The 22,097-nt window shown below is 34.3% G+C and overlaps 1 protein-coding gene across 1 annotated transcript; it reads right to left on the bottom strand.

Moving 5' to 3' along the window:
• Nucleotides 1-301: 301 nt before the first annotated feature.
• On the bottom strand, nt 302-2,909 carry LOC149198682 (uncharacterized). Its single transcript, XM_089402113.1, has 2 exons — nt 2,716-2,909; nt 302-2,346 (listed from the first exon to the last, which is right to left on the bottom strand). The coding sequence occupies exon 2, from the start codon at nt 1,709-1,711 to the stop codon at nt 692-694; it is 1,020 nt and encodes a 339-aa protein (XP_089258239.1). The 5' UTR covers nt 1,712-2,346; nt 2,716-2,909; the 3' UTR covers nt 302-691.
• Between the last annotated feature and the right edge of the window lie 19,188 nt (nt 2,910-22,097).

A 22,097-nucleotide genomic window follows, 5' to 3' on the forward strand; every position in this document is an offset into this window, starting at 1 on the left:
CCCTTTCCTCCATACCAAAATAAACAAACTGTGTTTTTTCGGAAGGAAATGCGAAAGAAATACATCCTTCCAAAAGCTAAGCTAGCTCCATCAAGAAGAATGAAACCAGAAAACCAGCATCACCTTCTATGTAAGAATAAATGGACTGTGTTTAAACAGATTTCATCATGCTTGCAAAAGATTACTCAAACCCTGGAATCTCATGCACACCACAATTCTAACACATACAACCATCTCTGATTCAGCACAAACCAGGAAAATAAATCAATGAGTGATACATATCTTGCAGAGACCCATCATGTACTAAGAACGGAAATCACCAAAATCGAGGCTTGCTTTAAAATATTTGGAAAGAGACATAAAATGCAGACTTTATGCTTTCTATCTATAGTAGTTTAACCACTTTGCTCCGTGTCTTCCGAAACCAAGTCTCTGTAAGCCTGGTTGGCATCCAGACCACCTTAATGCATACAACCATCGTTTATATATCAGCATAACATTTAAACCTACGTGACTAAGAACAGTAGTTTAACAATGAGTCTCGTGTAGCCAGCTGATTTCAGCAAAATCAGGTTCTCTTTTTAACTGGAATTCTGGAACATGTGATCAATTTTCTTTCTCATTTGCCTGCATTCTTCAGTATATCTTCTTGCTGAGATCTTAAGATGGATTTCCCATCAACATACATTCTCTAATGTGATTTACTACTCAAATCTTCTTGTGGCTTAGTAGACAAACGCTTAAGGAACTCATAGGTTGTAATCATAGTGGTGGCCGACATTGACATGGTAGCCCATCTAGGCCCTAAGCCTCTGTAACAAGCCGTCCATCCACCCTCTTTCAACAGCGTTCTGACAGTTTGGCCTATAGTGGGTTGACAATTTCCGTTACCTTCGAGTACTTGTAACCGAGTTTTGATGGTATCCAGCGGAGTGGTAACAATGGCAGACACTCCCCCTGCCATCGCAGCACTCAATCCTTGAACAGCGACAACTGTTTTGGAACCGGGCACCAAGGATTCTTTGCTCTGTTCCTCCCGATTCCTGCAATAACCAAGGCCTGTCCACACCATTCGCTGTGTCATGCAGTAGGAGGCCCACCAGAGAGCATTTGAAGGAGCATAAGTAAGAATAGACATGCCAAACCCCCGGTACAGGCCCTGCAATCCGTCAGTTTTCATTATGGTCCGAAATGCATCAATGCCCCCCCGGTAATTTGTGGATATCTGAGACATTCCCTGCCCCCCTTGAACCATCAGCCTCTGGCTAATTACATCAACAGGTGTCCAAACAAGTTGTGCAGCCATGGCTGCACTCAGACCAGCAGCAGCATTTGCAGCAGCTGCTGCTGCAGGTTCTGAGAATCCCAGCTGAACAGCTGTGGTGCCGACATAGCTCTTGGTGATTTCAAGTGCGCTCATGTACAGTGCACGAGCTGGTATTGTCCCCATTAACGATGTTCCAAAGCCTCTATACATGCCTGAAAAACCTTCATGCCGTAAGATGTTTGAACCAACACTTATACAAGACATATGCTTCTGTGAAACCTGTTGCCTAGTTTTAAGCACAACAACTGGATACAGAGTTGCTGATACTCCTGAAAAGAGAGCTGCTCCAAGGATAAAGAACTTGGACTTGTCAAGCATTTGCCAATCTATGTCTGCCGGCAGACGGATGTCCTCTGCAGGCCGTTGAGAAGTTCTGAGGCTCATCTTTGCCACAGTGGCAATCCAGCAGAATTGTCTCGCTAGTTTTTGAGTAGAGCTATTTGTTATGGTACAGGGTATCTACACTAAAATTTGAAGCCCAAGACAGAAAAGCCAAAAGCTCCCACCAACAAGAAGTCACAATGAATAACTAGATAAAGGTGCCACTCGCAGATCCCAGGCACCGAATTCCTCCCCTACAACCCACACAACCCACACACTTGTACACAAGTGTTACAAACCATCAGATTTACACTAAACTAAAGTCTTTTAAGACTATGAAATTATTTTCTAGCAGCGTTGACAGAGCTTTGTAGCACAGTCAATCAACCCACAGTATGAAAAGCCAAAACCTCCATGAAATCGATCACAAAATCCTCTGCCCTGGCAAGTTCACAAGAAGTACTCACCCTTTCTGAGATCATCAGTATGTACAACATGCCTAAAAAAAATATACAACATATAATACAGCAGTAGACCTGGTTATGGTGATTTAATAGAATGGTTGGGTGTGGCTTTGATCTGACCTTCAGAGAACATAAATGCCTGGGTCTGGCCCAGGCCTAGGTCTGATTAACACCTAATCTAAGTGTAGACGCCATCGAGCCAGACCCGTACCGAAAACCACCCACAACTTCCAACTGCAGCACACAAGAACTGTTATGGGAAACATCAAATAAACAAAACCCCCTCAAACCCTACCCACAACGCAATGGCATCATTTAAACGAACAAAGTCCCCTTCAAACCCTGTTACCCAGAGCAGCCCCCCTGGCCGAAATCATTCACTAACGAATCCAGATGCTTTTCTTTCTCTCTCACACACACACAGATTTGTTTTCACAAACACACACACAGATTTGTCACACACACAGATTTGTTAAACCATTAAACTGTGGGCTGCCAATTTCAATACCATCCAAACCCTCCCTCCCCATGTTTTCTAAAAAAGGTTCAAACAGTTCTTCACAAACATTCTAGGAAAAGAAATAGCGAATTTGAAAGGCATACCAGTTCGAGAGAAAAACCCTGGTAATAAATCGAAGAGCCCATTCATATCCCTCATCTGACTTTGAGGCCACCATTACCCTTCACACCTTCCATCGCCTCCACGAACACACCAAAGAAATGAAACCCTACAGCTCATCAAACACGAAAATAATCAGCGCGCCCTAAGGTGAGGTAGGTATTGTATGTATTACACACTCTTTCATTGTATGTATTACACACTCAAATTAATCGTCGGTTAATTTTCCTACCGACCGGATAAGGGTGCCACGTGGCAGATTCAGTGCCAGCACGACTGCCAGATCAAAAGTATGGCGGCGCTGATGCTGATGTTGACGTGGTCTGATCATGTTCCATAATCAGGTAGGAATTTCAAATCTGAATTATTTGTAAATTGGGTGATTTAGGCAACTCTAGTACTAGGTTCTAGTTATTTTAATAAAAAAATATTATAGAGTTCAGGGTTCTGTGATCTATATCAAGTTTGTGAGAGATTTTTTGGCGAAAATCACATGGGATACCATTTGTCGACGCGTTTTGAACCATGAGTTGGTTCGAAACGCACAAATGGTATCCCATGTGATTTTGGCCGAAAAATCTCTCACAAACTTAAAAAAATATTGATAATTATGAAAAAAAATTGACTATATTTGAAAACAAATCAACTAATAAAAATTTTAAAATTTACCCGTCAAATTCTTCCCTGTCCACAAAATTAAAATTCACCCGTCAAATTCTATCCGTCCACAAAATTACAACTTGCTTCCTAACGCATTTTACAACCGCAATGTAACATACTTCCAAGATTTAACTGTCAGTGTCTTTCAACTATCGTAGGGTATTCCAAATTATTTTGCTTCCTAACGCATTTTACAACCGCAATGTAACATACTTCCAAGATTTAACTGTCAGTGTCTTTCAACTATCGTAGGGTATTCCAAATTATTTGGATTTAGCATTTATTGTTAATATTGGGATTTGGTTTATATTGTATTTTTTATATTATTATTAATTTTGTAGATAGTTGAAAAATTAAAAAAAAAAAAAATATATATATATATATATTAAATAGCCCCAAGGGATAGCTCAAATGGTCGAGTTCCCGCTGCGAAGTACCTCCGGTTTGGGAGGTCACGGGGTCAAATCTCCTCGACGCCCTCGGGGTTAGGTCTGTTAACGGCCGACGGGCAGATCCCTTCGGGTGGAACTGCCCCGTGTTCCTACGGTGGATGTAGCGCCCACTCTGTGCCCGTGAACCACCATTGAAAAAAAAAATATATATATATATATATATATATATATTAATTTTTTAATTTTTTAATGTGGAAATTTTTGTTTTTTTAATATAGTAGTATAGTGTTGAATATAATTATAATTTTTATGGTTTAAAATGTGTTTTTAAATATATAAGTAATTTTGAATGACATATAGTTTGAGTGTGTTTAATGGTTAAGAGTATGTGTTTTTTCTAAGAGGTCTCAAGTTCAAAATCAGATAGAATAGAATATGTATTTTTTAGATTTTAGTAGTCAAATCGAAAGGTGGATCCCTTGTCCCACAAACAAGGAGCTTCATACACCAATTGGTATAATAATAATAACAATAATAATAATGGGTCCTTTGTCCCACAAACAATGGGGTCTCATACACCAATTTGATGTCTCACCTAAAAATTTAATAATAATAATTTATTGTTTAAAATGTATTTTTAAATATATAAATACATTAAATTTGGTATCCCTAACCTAAAAATTGGATAAAAATAATAATAATATTTTTATTGTTTAAAATGTGTTTTTAAATATATAAATAAATTTACTTTACAATGATTGATTATCCAATTTCACAATAACCAATTATTTTATTACTTAATATTATAGCATAATTTATGAAACAAAATTAATTAGAAATTATGTCTAAAACATCAAAACATTAAAAAATAAAATTTTATTTTAAAAAATATTTATAAAATTTAATGAATAAAAACTAAACTTTACATTTACCAATTATCCAACCTTAAAATACTTATTTGTTATATTGTTTCTAATTATAAAATTATTTAAAATCAACCAAAATTCATTTTAATTTTGGATCTTCTAAACGTTTAAAGAGATCAAATCTCTTTTCACTTTAAAAGAGATTTGCATCTCAAGAGATTTAATCCCTCTAAGCATTTTTTTTCAAAAAGAAAAAGCCAACAAGCTTTTACTAATATAAAAGATGTTTGCATGTGCCAAGATATATCTCAAATATCAATGTCTAAATATGGAATACCAAAAATACGATAGCAAAGCACCCACATCAGCCCAATATTCCCATAGGGAGCTTCAAAAATGACCAAACAAATAGGTAGTCATTCATTACAATGTGGGTCAGCAGACCCCAACTAAAACTGAACAATAAAGGCCCAAAGCTCGCTTATTAAAAACATGTCAAAAGATGCTCTGACCGGCTTGTACGTGCCTGGAGATGCTCTAACAGGCCTCATCACACGTATACATGCAAAAATGTCAAAAAATATAGCCAGAAGAATGTTTTGATTGGCTTGGACGCACTCGGAGATGCTCCAACAAACCCCATCACACACATAGGCACAAAAAGTCCACCAAGGTCGAAACCCCCTAAAAAATAGTGCAAAAACAAGCAGCATAATAACGAGCCCAACAAAACATGTAAGTTCGTCGACGAGTCCTAGAGAGAACACGGAAAATGCCCAAAACAAGGGGTCACAACACCTTTCATTACGGGTCATACAACCCCAGCATAATACTTGGAAATTAAAGGCGCAAGGCCTAAAGACAGAATCCATCAAGGGTTTCAAAAGATCCAAAGTCAAAACCCTGAGACAGGGCAGATGTTGATCCATAAGCCATGACTGCAATGAAATTCGACGGCTTGGAGAATGAGCCCAAAGCTCGAAGTAGACCTGCAAAGGCACCAATAACTGAAACCATGAAATGGTGGAGATTAGTGAAACCCGAGACAGAGAACAGGTCACGAGGCCCAGGAAGAATTCGACCACAACCCCCGACCCCGACGAAATGCAACAACAAACCAGACCAATTGGCAATGGTGATAAAAATAAAGGCATTCAGAACCCCAATTCCATAGAAACCCTAAAATACCCTAAAAAGCACCACACAGAGAGGACCTGCAACAAACAACTACTCTCGCAAAGAAACAGGAAGAAAGCCATCAACTTCATGAATGAGAAGGCATGATCTAGGGAGCCAAGGCGACTAGGGTTACAGTCACCCTGCTCCGAAGCGCATTCTCAAAAGCTAGAGTTCCCAGAAAAGTCGATAGCCTCTTTCCTCTCGACACTTAGTAAATCTAGAGTTAAGACAAATCTAAACTGATTCAATTATTGATTGCAATTAAAATTATAATTATAAATATAAATATAAATATAATTATAGATGTAAATGTAATTATTCTATTAATTATAATTATAACTATAAATATAAATATAAATATAATAATAAATGTAAATATAATTATTCTATTAATTATAATTATAATTATAACTATAAATATAAATATAAATATAATAATAAATATAAATGTAATTATTCTATTAATTATAATTATAACTATAAATATAAATATAATAATAAATATAAATATAAATGTAATTATTCTATTTTATTTTATGTTTTTTAATTTTAATTTAATACAATACTTAAACAAAATAATATCACTTATATATTTATTTATTTTTTTTAATATAGTGAAAATATTTCACAAAACATTACATACTTAACTAAATATGACAATATTAATTATTTTTATATTCATTAATTTTCACTATTTAATTATCACAAATTTAAACAATTCTTTATATTCATTAATTTTCACTATTTAATTATCGAACAAATTTAAACAATTGCATATTACCACATCATCCAAAAGGAATAAACTATAGATGTATTTTTCATGACGCAATTTCAATATTTTGAAAGGGACTATGGGTGAGATGGTTTAGATATTTGACTTAGATTTTTAGATTTGATCAGTTTATAATGATCAGATATTTGATTTTATTTTTGTTATTTCATTTATATTATTTTTATGACGATTCTTTATAAGATTTGTGAATCTCAATATTATGTTAGAAATAAAAATTCAATATTTAAAATTTCTATAAATATAATCAATACTTTATTTAATATACTGTTAAAAAACAATAAACCTGTGAAACTTTATAAGTGGATATAGTATATCCATGTTGGTTTATTATTCATGGATTATATATTTTTTTAACTTAACATCTTAATTAAATATATTATTTAATGAAATTTAAAAATAAGATAAAAATAATTTCTAACATATTTATATGTAGGTATACTAATAGATGAAATAGTTTTTTGTTTTGAGTTAATCAATGTAATTTTTAGCAGATTGCGATTTCTTTTTATTTAAAATGTATTTTTAAATGAATAAATATATTCAGCACCTTAAAAAACTTTAAGACATTTGACTTTTGCAAATTAAATAACTTAAAGATATGATTTTTAAAATTTGAAGTGGATTTTGAGTAAATTTGACATGCAAAAGGGTAACTTCATCTATTAGTTCTATATTGGAATGGAGTTCAAAGGTTGAGATTTATCTCCAAAGTTGTTATGCCATGTTCGTCCTTTAGTCCTTTAAATTAATTGATTAATTAAAAAAATGGCATACCAACAAGTCTCATTTAAAGTGAGTTATGGTTTTATGAACTTGTCATATAGATAAACCATAAGGTATGATGATGATGATGGTTAACGTTCGCTGAGACCAAACATTGGTCTATCGGACCTAAAGAAACAAATTATTTATTTTGATTTAAGATTTTATTCCTATGCTCAAAAAGCTTGGAGAGAAGCCTCCCGAGCTCACTATAATTTTGACATTGTAAAAGGCTAGGAAGGTCAGTATTGTAACAAAGATTGTGAAACTGAGATCTAATGTGGTTGTACGCGGGGCACTCTAAGAGGAAGTGGTTTCATCCTCGATGTTCCTATTCTCACATATATGGCAGATCCTTTCCATCCATGGCGTTTTAGGAACTGCCCAACGACCTGTTTCACTATGGAGCTCGTGAGAATTCATTCTAATCTTTGCTATATTAATTTTCTTCTTTGAGCTAGTTAAAATAGAGAGATACTTTTGGTCTTTTAGGGTGGGGTTGATGACCTTCTTATAATAACTTGATTTTCTTTTAGCCGCTAAATCTTTCTCACACCACATTTTTTCTTTGAACTTAGAAGTAACAATATCTTTAATGTTATTTATGTTTTGCAATGCATCATTCTCGTTGATCTCCCAATAGTTTAACCATGCCCTTGTGTCTTTATGCCACCCGATTGAGCCTTAGGTGGTTTTGGCTAGAATTTAAAGCTAGCTTAGGAAGTCTATGATCGTCGATGTTATTGAGTTTGTGCTTGTACAGCAAAAACCTAATCATAGCTAGGCTCTCAATAGGGGAAAGACCTGGTTCTATAAGGAGAATAGGATAGGTTGTATTACTTTTAATTTTCAAGTTATAAGTTATAAAACGCTTCTGGATTTGCTCAATCCTTCTCCATGATTCTCTGGAGATGTTGCAACCCCAAACCTCACAGCCATATAAGATAACAGGAGTGACTAAAGTTTCAAAGAGGAACTTCTTTTTATCCCACATTACGAGGTTTGTTGTTTTACAATTATTTTCAAGACCAAAATAAGGTTTCCACCCTCCATTAATCCTTTTCTCAATGCTATGGTTCCAGTTGAGCTTGTGATGAATATCAATTCCTAGGTACTTGTAAGAATACACTTCCTCCAAGTTATTATTGTCATACATACAATTAGCGTAAGTGTCCTTCTTGGATTTGATAATCATAACTTTTGTTTTGCCAGTGTTAACAGTCATACCCATGGTAGTGCAGAAATCCTTAAGAAGCCTGAGTTGCTTATCAAGATCAGATGGGCACCTTGCGAAAACAACAATATCATCAGCATAGAGAAGAAGGATGACGACTATCCTAGCTAAGATCGTACCATCACATCCTGCTTCCTCTAATAGCCTTCGAGCTTATCGATGTAAATTCCAAATAGGGTAGGGGAGAGGAGGCAACCTTGTTTAACTCCGATGTTACACTTAATATCTTTCGACCACCTTTCATTGCTCTTTAGCTTGGCAATTACATTCTCATATAACCTTATAGCGGCAGCTCTCAACTCGAGAGGAAATTTAGCTCTTCTAATCTATTCCAAAGGTTGTATCTAGGAACCGTATCGAAAGCCTTTCTAAAGTCCACAAAGCAACAAAATAAATTGGATTTATCGTTATGACATTCCTCCGCAATGATCCTAAGTGTAACGAGGTGGTCTATTGTTGAGTGATGCCTTCTGAAACCTACTTGGCCTTTAGCTCGCTTACCTTCACTTTCAAGCCATATGCTTAACTTCTTTTCCAAAATACTACCATATAACTTGGCTAAGAGAGGGCTGATCATAATTGTCCGATAATTATTAATAATAACAATAATAATAATTTAAAATAAAGTTGTAATTTAATTAGTTTTTATGAATTTTTAAATTTTAGTAACATTAGAAGTATAATGAAGTAAGTGTTTTGATGTTTGTTATGGATTGTTTTTGTTTATCGGCCATTTGATTTATATGGTTGCACTAGTATGTATATTTTAAAGTTTTCACCACTTTTTTAAAATGCTTCTATTACTTTATATATAGAAAATAATTATTTTATAAAAATGAAATCTTCGTTATAAATAAGTCATCATTTTAAAAACCACCTTAGACCCATCTTAACTCTAGATTTACTAGAGGGATAAAATCTCTTTTCACTCTAAAAGAGGTTTACACGTCAAGAGATTTGATTCCTTTAAGTTAAAATGGATTTAGGTTGGTTTAATTATTAATAATTAACTATGATAATAATTGTTTTATTTTATTTTATTTGATCGTATTGTATTTCTATTTTTATTTCATGTAATTTAGTCAAAAGATTTTAATGAATAGTTATAATTATTAATTTTTTTATTTTTTATTTATGTAACTTGAGTGAGTCAAAATGTTTTGATTAAAAATTATAATTATTAATTCTCAAAATGGGCAGGTATATTGTCATCCCTCATATACACAAACTCCTCAATTTGGTAATGAAACACGACTTCCCTAAGTCTTGGACGCAAAGCCTTATTTTGTCTATCTTTAAAAGTTGGGATAAAAATGTTCCCTCTAATTACAGGATCATTTTGATTAGCCACATTTTAGCCAAACTGTATAGGCTCATTTTGGAAAAGAAGATTAGCCTCTAGCTTGAAAGCCATGGTAAAAGAGCTAAAGGGCAAGCTGGTTTTAGGAGACATCACTCAACTCTTGACCATCTTGTTACTCTTAGGATCATTGTCAAGGAATGTCACAATAATAAAATTGATCTATTTTGTTGTTTTGTTGACTTTAAAAAAGTTTTTGATGTAATTCCTTAGGATAAGCTATGGCAGAGACTTGAAGAAATATCAATTCCTCTTGAGATGAGGGTTGTTGTGATTAGGTTTTACAAGAATGTTATCTCCAAGCTTAAGACCATCAAGGGTTGGTCTAAAGAAATTAAATGTGATATCAGAGTTAAACAAGGGTATCTCTTATCCCCAACCCCTTTTGGCATTTACATTGTTGAGCTAGAACATTGTTTAGAAGCTATAGGATGTGATGGCCTTAATCTCGTTGGTATGGTCATTACTCTTCTGCTTTATGCTTGATATTGTTCTTCTAGCCAAAAGATATGATGATCTCGACAAGCAGCTTAGAATCTTCCATGATTACTTCTCCAAGATGAGTATGATTGTTAATATCGACAAGACTAAAGTCATGATAATTAAATCCAAAAATATTAACTATGATCATTTCAATTATGATAAAAATTACTTGGGGAAAGTTTCTTCCTACAAATACTTAGGTATTGACATTCATAATCAACTCAACTGGAATTATAGCATTGAGAAAAGGATAATAGGATGCTAGAAAGGTTATTATAAGCTTGAAAACAATTGTAAGCCAATTGATCTTTGGGTATGGAGTAAAAACAAGTTCCTCTTTTAGACTCTCGTCACCCTTGTTATTTTATATTGATGTGAGGTTTGAGGTTGTAGTATATCTAGAGAATCTTGGAGGAAGATTGAGCTAATCAAAAATCAATTTATAACCTACAACCTCAAGATCAAAGGAAATACTCCCTACCCTATCCTCTTGATTGAAGACAACCTTTGCCCCATTGAAATCATGTCTATGTTTAGGTATTTGATGTATAAGAATAATATTTACAACATGGAAGCCAAGAGGCTCCCCAAAATTGCTTCTAACTCTAGCCAAAACCCCTGGCACCTCCAGCTCAAGCCAGCCTGGCATAACAATGTCCATTCTTGGCTCGACCAATGGGGGATAAAGGAGGAGATCATCTTGGAGAATAAGGATAATATTAAAAATATTATTACTTCTAAATTTAAGGATAAGTTGTGGGAGGATAAGGAGTTAGAGGGAAAAAAGAAGCTAAGGTATTATAAGGAGGTGATCAACCCCAATCTTGCTAACTAGAATTATCTTTCTATCTTGACCAGTGCTAAGAATAAAATGAACATTGTGAAGATAAGAACTAATTCTCATGAGCTTCGAAGTGAAACAAGGCATTGGACAATTCCCAAAAAACCATGTGACAAAAGAGTTTGTCACCTTTGTGATACTAAGAGGGTTGAAGATGAAAAACACTTTCTCTGGGATTGCCCAACTCTTACTCACATCTTATCTTATTTCCAAAACCCTTGTCGCACAACCAACCTTCTTGACTTGTTAAGTCAACAAAACTCTATTCTCTCCTTCTATTTGATGAGAGAAATAAAATATTAAAGTGTCTCAATTAATCTCTTACTCTTTAAGGTTTGATAGATCATATTGGTCTTAGTGGACATTAATCATCATCATCATCATTTTTTTTTATGTAATTTGACATAGTCAAAATGTTTACTTAACATAACAGGACAAGACATTACATCTCTTGCATATCGGGCTGGAGAGCACCTCTCAACGTAATAAGTGTAAATTCATTCTAAATCTAAATTTATTAAACATAAAAAAGAATCAAATTTCTTAATGTATAAGTTTTTAATTGTTTAATTTCATGTCAAGTATTGATTTTTTTATATTAAATTATAAAGAAATTATACCTTAGGAAATTTGATTCATTATAATATTTGATAAATAAAGCTTTGAGATTTACGTTTTTTTATTTAAAAACTTTGATGTAATTGAGTCTAGAGACACACTCCAACACAATATGGTAGAGATGTTGTAATGTTTAACATTTTGACATAATCAAAATAAAAATTAAATAGAATTTTAATTTTAATTTAAAAAAAATGATAATTATAATTATCAATCAAACATTTTAACTTGATCAAATTACGTAAAACTAAAAATAAAAATAAAATAACATTATATTTATAATTATAATTACAATTATAGTTATAATTAATAATTAAACTAGCCTAGTTCCATCTTAACTCCATATCTACCAAGCATCCAGAGGGATTAAATCTTTTGAGGTGCAAATCTCTTTTACAATGAAAAAAGATTTGACCTCTCAGCACTTGGTAGATCCGAAGTTAAAATAAATCTAGAATTATTTAAACTCACTCATCTAAAATAAACCTAAATTTATTTTAACACTATCTTGTATTTTTTGCTCTAAAATTATTTATATTTTTTAATTTTTCAATATAAATATTTTGTATTACTTTTACTAATTTTCCTATACTAAATTGTAAAATATCTTTGTATTTTTTTTAAGTTTTTAATACAAATATTTTTTTATCTCATTTTAATAACTTTCCTATACTAAATTGTAAAACATCTTACTATTTTTTATACAATTAAATTTAAATATAAATTTAGTTATATTTATTAAAAATACAATTTTTTTGTTTGTCTGTTTGGCTATGTGAGCTTTGAGATGACTAGCACGCCTAACTTGTGGTTTGAGTAGACACGACACAAGGGCATCTAAGCCGTCAAAATCATCGAGGGATCTCCCCCAACCTGGGCCACACCAACCCTTAACATGACTTGATTTTTACCACAAAGTTTCAAAATGATGACTTTTACACCACGAAGTGTCTTAACCGAACACCTTATCACCATAGTCCCATAAATTATTAAAAATACAATATTATTTTTAGTTAAAAATTTAAATAAATATTTATGTATCCATAGAAAAAGAAAAAAGAAAAAATAAATAAATTAAGTTTAAGTTTCAAAGCCAAATATCAAATATGTAGGTCTCTCGTGTAATAATAAGTTATTACACGTCATCATGTTTTTGTACTATAGTTTTTGGTAAAAGACAAATAAACGGACATGGTTTAATAAAGACAAAAAGGTGCACATAGTTTTTATACTTGGTGCCATATATTGTGGGTTTAAAAAAAAATAAGTTTGACATGTTATTTTCTTTTATCAAATGGATTGGATTGGTAAATATTATATTAATATGACATTTTCATTTAATATAAATAATTAAACATATTTTACCAAAATGCTAATATTGTTTGTGGGATTTAATTTCATCTATTTGCAAAATGAATAAGGATGTTAGTGCACTCTCTATTTAGAACGTGGGCTATGACTTGAAAACTAAATTCAAATATGCACTTCAACCTTGCATCTACTCCACTTCGAATTGTATCACATGGCATTAAGGGAGGACCCACATGTTGTCATTTATTTGTTACAATGACATGACTAAAACACTAATGGGCTTATAAGTACTATTCATGGATGAGTACACTTTTCAAGTGTAAAAATGAAACTGGTGTGGATAATGTAAATACTAGAAGGTGCCCTTGGTGATTCATGGTTTTTTTTTTATCCTTTGAAGCAAAATTTCTACCAAACAATTTTGCTAATAGATATTAAATTGAAAATCATTGTTGAGAATAAGATTTGTATTTATTAATTTCAAATTCATTAAAATATGTATTGTAAATCTTTTTGCATGTAAGTTAAGAAAGGAAAACCCCTTAACAACTACCTTGGTTTTATGCCCAACAAACCTTAACACTATTTTGAGTAGTAACAAACCTTAAACCAGTTTAACTAAATAGAGTAACATGTATAGAAACAACACATTTTCTATAAGAACAAGAATTGTAACTTTTAAAGAGGACACAAAAGGTTGTTAGATGTTACAAATTATTCAATTTACTGTAAAGTAGGCTAATGATTTAACCTTTTCAATGATGCATGTCAAAATGTTTATTTGATATAATTGTTTGGTTGTTTAATCTGATTTAAGAGCCCATGAGTATAAAAGTGACAATTCATGGCTCTATGCTAGTTTATATGTGGTTATTAGATGAGGAAACATTTTCTAACAAACATAGGGTATTTGGGCCTATCACATAACTTAAAATGGAGTTATATCTATAACACTAGATTGACATCATTCAAAGCATGTTCTTTTTGGTAGGTAAATTTGAATTCTTTATATAATTTAATTTCTTTTCATGAGTAAAAAACAAAACAAGTATGTTATGAAACCAACTCAAGAAAAGATAGAAAAGATAGATCAACGCCTTAGAATTCAGCCTCTTTGAGGGGGCAACCTCCTTTACATTACATAAATGAACAATTCTTCGATGATTCAAATGACAAAACCTCCTTTCTATATATAGGAGTCTAAGGAGTCACAATATAATCCAGCCAACCTAACAATAATAATATAAAGCCACAAAAATAACAATAGAGGGATTCTATGGGGCACAGTAATAACAATATGGGGATAATAGGGGCACAACAATATTAATAAGGGATGCAACTACAATAGTAATGGGGTAATTACTAGTATTATAGGGACCCAACATGCCCCTCTCCTTCAAAAAAAGTGTTGTCCTCAACACTTGAGTAGTTCTGGATGCTTCTGTATAAAATTCTCATCCTCCCATGTGGAATCTTCAGCGGATAAGTTCTTCCACTTTATAAGATACTCTGAAATTGATCGATTTCGTAGCTGTCAAGTTCTTGTTTCTATGACTGCTTCCGGTTCCAATATAATTTTTCCTTCCTCATCAAGTTCTGGCAATATTGTTTGAACTGGGAGCTTGTCGCCTATAACCTTCTTTAAACATGAAACATGGAAAACTGGGTGCAATCGAGAAGCTGCAGGAAGCTCCAATTTGTATGCCATAGTACCAATCTTTTGCAACACCTTGTACGGACCATAATACTTTGGTGATAATTTATTATCCTTCTTAGCTTGCTTGAGGGACATTTGCTTATATGGTTGTAGCCGTAGGAATACCCAATCACCTACATCAAAACTTCTTTCGCTACGATGTTGATCTGCCTGTTGTTTCATTCTATTTGTGCCAACACGAGGTTATCCTTTAAGAGTTGGAGGACTTGTTGTTGATGCTTGATGTGATGTTCCACCGCTTGAACCTTAGAATTTTCTCTTAAATATGATGTGATGGATGGTGGCTGATATCCATAAAGTGCCATAAATGGGGTCATTTTTGTTGCTGTATGGAAGGAAGTGTTATACCACCATTCAGCCAGAGGCAACCATTTGACCCATTGTGTCTGTTTATCAGATACAAAGCAACGAAGATATCCTTCCAAACATTTGTTTACTATCTCAGTTTGCCATCAGATTGAGGATGATAAGATGAGCTATGAGCTAACTGAGTACCAAGACAAGAAAATAATTTTGTCCAAAAATTTCCAGTGAAAATGGGATCTCTGTCACTTACAATAATCTTTGGGTTTCCATGTAGCTTTTGAATTGTTTCCATAAATGCAGTAGAAACTGTACTGGCTTTAAATGGATGTGATAATGCACAAAAGTGTGCATACTTGGTAAGTCTGTCAACTACCACCATGATGACACTCTTTCCCTCAGACTTGGGTAAACCTGTGATAAAATCCATTGAAACCTCCTCCCAACGTTGGCTTGGAATGGATAAAGGTTGTAATAGACCCGGTGTCTTAATTGTTTCAACTTTATTTTGTTGGCAAACCAAACATTCCGCCACAAATTTTTGAATATCTGATTTAAGGCCATCCCAAAAAAATTCCTTCTTAACCCTGTGGTAAGTTTTTAAAAATCTTGAGTGCCCTCCTAAGGGAGAAGTGTGCAATTCCATAAGAATCTTTTGTTTTAGTTGGGAATTCTTACAGAGGTATAAGCGATCTTTGTACCATAACGAATCATTTTGCCAGCTAAATGTATCAGACGTACTGGAATCTTGTTGTAACTTTCGAATAAGTGCCCACACTTCTTCGTCATTCTTCCATTCCTCCCTTGCTTCGTTTATCCAATCTGGTTGGATAATAGAAATGGCGCACAACAATGCTTCCACATCCTCATCCTTTCTTGAGAGTGCATCTGCCACCACATTTTGCTTTCCTTTTTTGTAGATGATTTCAAAGTCATAACCCAACATCTTTGTGACCCACTTTTGTTGCTCTTCAGAGGATAATCTTTGTTCTAAAAAGTATTTAAGGCTATCATGATCCGTTTTTACCTTGAAGTGTCTTCCCATTAGGTAGGGTCGCCATTTCTTAAGTGCATGGAGTATTGCCAACATTTCCTTCTCATAAATAGCTTTGTGTAAAAACTTTCCCTTGATTGGACGACTTTCAAAAGCAATGGGTCTTTCATCTTGCATTAAAACAACACCAATTCCATTTCCTGAAGCATCACATTCCACAATAAAGGTTTTTGTGAAGTCTGGTGTAGCTAAGACCGGTGCTTGGCACATTGCCTCTTTAAGATGTTCGAAGGCCTTTGTTGCTTCTGGAGTCCATGAAAATGCATCTTTCTTCAATAATGTTGTTAGAGGTGCTGCTATTCTCCCATAATTCTTAACAAACTTGCGATAATACCCTGTCAACCCGAGAAATCCTCGCAGATGCTTTATGGATGTGGGGATTTTCCATTCCTTAATGGCTTTAATTTTGCTAGGGTCTACCTTAACTCCTTCATGAGATACAATATGACCCAGATATTCCACCTCTTGTACTCCAAAGAAACATTTGGATCTTTTTGCATATAATTGTTTCTCCTCCAATAGTTGTAGCACCCTGTCAACATGTTCAACATGATCCTTCCAAGACTTGCTGTAGATTAGTATATCATCAAAAAATACTAACACAAATTTTCTAAGGAATGGTTTGAAAATGGAATTCATCAAACCTTGAAATGTTGAAGGTGCATTGGTAAGGCCAAAAGGCATGACCAAAAATTCATAATGACCCTCATGAGTTCTAAATGTTGTTTTCGGAATGTCTTCAGTCTTCATTCTGATTTGATGATATCCTGAACGAAGATCCAACTTGGTGAAGTAAATTGATCCATGCAATTCATCCAGTAATTCATCAATGACAGGAATGGGAAACTTATCTTTAATAGTGAGCTTGTTGAGCTCCCTATAATTTGGACACATGCGCCATGATCCATCCTTCTTGTGCACCAATACTACTGGAGCAGAGAAAGAACTTTGACTCGGTTGAATTATACCAGCCTCTAGCATTTCTGCAACCATACGTTCAATTTCATTCTTTTAGGCATAGGGATATCTGTACGGCCTGATGTTTGGAGGAACACTTCCTGGAATCAGATGAATAGCATGATCATGATCACGAATAGGTGGGAGACCTTTGGGAGTCTCAAATACCTTGGAATGATTGTCCAAGACTTTTTGGAGATCTGGAGAAATAGATGATTGTAATGTGGAAACATCTAGCGAACATAATTGTGCAATTACACCCCTTTGTTCCTTTTTTAGAAGCTTTGTCATACCATTAGAGCTGATTATCTTTCCCGGTTTCCCTGCAATACCCCTTAATTCAACTTCCTTTCCTTCCACAGAAAATTTCATGAAAAGTTCTTGAAAATTAAAAGCTATTGTACCCAAGGATTGTAGCCATTGGACTCCTAGTACAACATCAGCACCTCCCATTGGAATGGAAAGCATTGGGCTAGTCAATACATATTCTCCCATGGATAGCTTGATATTATGGCACTTTCCAGAGCAATTTATTGTTCCTCCATTTGCAACCATCACTTGACACTCTGGTGCTGGATATAAGAAGCAATTCAATTCTTTTGCTACCTTACAATGAATAAAATTGTGGGTACTTCCTGAATCAATCAACACTATTACCTTTTTCTTCTTGATTTGTCCTTCTATCTTGATGGTTTGAGGAGTGGTAATTCCTGCCAATGCATTACAAGATATGGTCGGATTCATTTCTCTTTATCTAGGCTTTGTTCCTGGAGTATATCCTCTTCTTTTGACCTTTCTTGCTCCTTTTCTTCTTCCTCTTCACAATCTATGTAGAATAATTTCTTCTCAGCACACTTATGACCTTTAGTGTATTTGCTATCACAACTGTAACAAAGCCCTTTTGCTCTTTTTTCTTCCAATTGTTGTGGTGTCAACCTTATAGGTTGTGGAAGACTAGGGGCAACAACACTTCCATTTTTATAGTTGTGAGTGGTATGCTTCCTGGTTGCCATAATTTTGCTTTCCATTTTTCTTGCTAACCTGAATGCCTTCTCTAATGAATCAGGTTCCCAAAGGCGAACATCATGTTGGATATTATCCTTTAAAGTCCCTATGAACACATCAATCCTATGCTCCTCTGGAATATCTTTTACCCTTATGTTCAATTTTTGGAACTCCTCAATGTGCTCCATTATTGAACCCTTTTGTTTGAGACTTATCAATTGGCTAAAAAAAGTGTTGCTTTTTGTATCCTCATAATGTGCTATCAATTCTTCCGTAAAAATTGCCCAAGTGATAATTTGTTTACGAGAGCAAAGCCATTGATACCATACAAACTGATTTGGTTCCAAATATAAAGTTGCAATACGTACCTTTTGTGTGTTTTGCACATTATTGAGATCGAAAAATTGCTCCATCTGTAATATCCATGTTGCGGGATCCTTGCCATCAAACTTCCTCATATCGATTTTTGGAATATGGTGGGTTTTCAATCCAACATTAGAGTCTATGAAATCATGATTAACATTTCTTTTGTTCGCATCATGAGTTTCCTTTACTACCTTTTCACCATTAGTAAGTATTTCTTGTAGAAAATTTGTCAAATTTGTCTTCAAATCTACCATGCCTGTCTTCAAATTTGTGTTCAAATCTATCTTCAAGTTGTCCATCTTAGCTTCCATGCCATTCATCTTAGCTTCCATGCCATTTATCTTAGCTTCTGTTAGCTTTTGTGACAATGACATTTGTTGCACTTGTTCTTGTAATTTTGATATATCATGTAGCATTTCTTCCTCTTCTTCATGAGTCATGCTAGAGCTTTCAGGTTTCTTACTAGGTGTTTGCATTTTCTTTCCTCGGGGCATCAGTTACCGATAATAATGCTCTACTATGTCCTTTGAATTCCTTCAAAATAAATTTTCAAACCAAACTTAAGCAAAAATTTAAGAAAATCTACACACCTTTTTTCACTTTGTAGGAGCTCGATATTGCCTCTGATGTATCTCTGTACTTTCCGATCATCTAGTTCTGAATTTGTGCCTAGCAGTAGCCCTCTGTGTCCTCTTTCCAATGCCACAAGTCTGACCCAAATTGGATTCTCCAAGGAAGAGTTATGCGAAATCTCCCACAGTGACTTGATTATAGACTAGTTCAGTAGAGCAAACTTGTACGACGTGCCACGAGTCACTGTTTCGACCTTTGGATTTGAAAAATGCATACAAGAAACTACAGTCCGTCCTCTTTCTGTAACTTCTTACGAAATTTCAATATGATCCCCAAAAAGAAAGTTATGACGATTTTCCCCAGGTCACCTGTTTGGAATGTAATTCAGGAGTCTGCAAAAAGACCAACTTCCTCAGATCATATCTTCGCAAATATAGCGCGAAAAGCTCTGAAATTTGGACCCGAGGTTCAGCACGATTTCTTCTCAAATGGGTTTTTTTTGCAACTTCTGAAACATCGCAGAAAAAAAGTTATAGCGAAAATGCCATGATGACCTGTTTGGAGCAGCGAAACCCTAGAATCCAAAGCTCTGATTCCAAATGTTATGAAACCAGCTCAAGAAAAGATAGAAAAGATAGAAAAGATAGATCAATGCCTTAGAATTCAACCTCTTCAAGGGGGCAACCTCCTTTACATTACATAAATGAACAATTCTTCGATGATTCAAATGACAAAACCTCCTTTCTATATATAGGAGTCTAAGAAGTCACAATATTACCCAGCCGACCTAACAATAATAATATAAAGCCACAAAAATAACAATAGAGGGATTCTATGGGGCACAGTAATAACAATATGGGGATAATAGGGGCACAACAATATTAATAAGGGATGAAACTACAATAGTAATGGGGTAATTACTAGTATTATAGGGACCTAACAAAGTATCACAAAGGAGATCAAGAAAAAAAATGATTCAATCCACATAACATAAAAATTAAACTAATGAGTTCATCCTTGTAGAGTTAAAAAAAAAAAACCAATCGTTCCATCCATGGAACATAAAAATTCTAAACATGCACTCTCTGTGAAAACTCCTCTACTTCTTCTTTTGTTGCTATAGTTACACAAATTTATTAAAAAATTACAAATTATGACTTGCATTTTTGTCTTCCATGCATCAATAGATAAGACAAGTAACTAAAATTCGTACACATTTTTTACTGCCATTTGTTGTTATGCAACCAGCTCACAAAATAGAAGAAAAGATAGATCAACGACTTCAAAATCAGCCTCTTCGAGGGGGCAACCTCCTTTACATTACACAAATGAACAATTCGTGGATGATACAAATGACAAGACCTCTTTTCTATATATAGGAGTCTAAGGGGTCACAATATAATTAGAGCCGACATAATAATAATAAAATAAGGGCACAACAATAACAATAGTGGACTTCTATGGGGCACAATAATAACAATATGGGGACAACATGGGCACACCAATAACAAAAATAATAAGTAAATACACTAGTATTATAGGGACCTAACATGCCCCCCTTCTTCAAAAAAGTGTTTTCCTCAACGCTTGAGTAGTTTTGGATGCTTTTGTATAAATTCTCATCCTCCCATGTTGAATCTTCAGCGGGTAAGTTCTTCCACTTGATGAGATACTCTGAAATTGATCGATTTCGTAGCTGTAGAGTTCTTGTTTCTATCACTGCTTCAGGTTCCAATATGATTTTTCCTTCCTCGTCAAGTTCTGGCAATATAGTTTGAACTGGGAGCTTGTCACCTATAACCTTCTTTAAGCATGAAACATGGAAAACTGGGTGCACTCGGGAAGCTACAGGGAGCTCCAATTTGTATGCCATAGTACCAATATTTTGCAGGACCTTGTACGGACCATAATAATTTGGTGATAATATATTATCCTTCTTAACTTACTTGAGGGACATTTGTTTGTATGGTTGTAGCCACAGAAATACCCAGTCACCTACATCAAAATTTATTTTGTTGCGATGTTGATCTGCCTGTTGTTTCATTCTATTATGCACCAAAGTGAGGTTATCCTTTAAGAGTTGGAGAACTTGTTGTTGATGCTCGATGTGATCTTCCACTGCTTGAACCTTAGAATTTTCTCTTAAATATGATGTGATGGACGGTGGATGGTATCCATAAAGTGCCATAAATGGGGTCATTTTTGCTGCAGTATGGAAGGAAGTGTTATACCACCATTTAGCCAGAGGCAACCATTTGACCCATTGTGTCTGTTTATCATATACAAAGCAACGAAGATATCCTTCCAAACATTTGTTCACTATCACAATTTGCCATCAGATAGAGGATGATAAGATGAGCTATGAGCTAACTGAGTACCCAGACAAGAAAATAATTATGTCCAAAAATTTCCAGTGAAAATGGGATCCCTGTCGCTTACAATAATCTTTGGGTTTCCATGTAGCTTTTAAATTGTTTCCATAAATGCAGTAGCAATTTTATTGGCTTTAAAGGGAGGAGATAATGCACAAAAGTGTGCATACTTGGTAAATCTATCAATTATCACCATGATGACACTCTTTCCTTTGGACTTGGGTAAAACTGTGATAAAATCCATTGAAACATCCTCCCAACATTGACTTGGAATGGATAAAGGTTGTAATATACTCGAGGTCTTAATTGTTTCAACTTTATTTTGTTGGCAAATCAAACATTCTGCCACAAACTTTTGAATATCAGATTTAAGGCCAGCCCAAAAAAAATCCTTCTTAACCCTGTGGTAAGTTTTTAAAAATCCATAGTGCCCTCCTAAGGGAGAGGTGTGCAATTCCATAAAAATATTTTGTTTGAGTTGGAAATTCTTACAGAGGTATAAGCAATCTTTGTATCAAAA

The sequence above is a fragment of the Pinus tabuliformis genome, chromosome 2_1, assembly GCF_031772625.1.
Source record: "Pinus tabuliformis cultivar Carrire ecotype Pingquan chromosome 2_1, CPIR1, whole genome shotgun sequence".
In the NCBI taxonomy this organism is placed as follows: domain Eukaryota; kingdom Viridiplantae; phylum Streptophyta; class Pinopsida; order Pinales; family Pinaceae; genus Pinus; species Pinus tabuliformis.

What these genes read in the sequence shown, in the direction of transcription:
- LOC149198682 (XM_089402113.1), bottom strand. Translation starts at nt 1,711, where the DNA reads ATGAGCCTCAGAACTTCTCAACGGCCTGCAGAGGACATCCGTCTGCCG.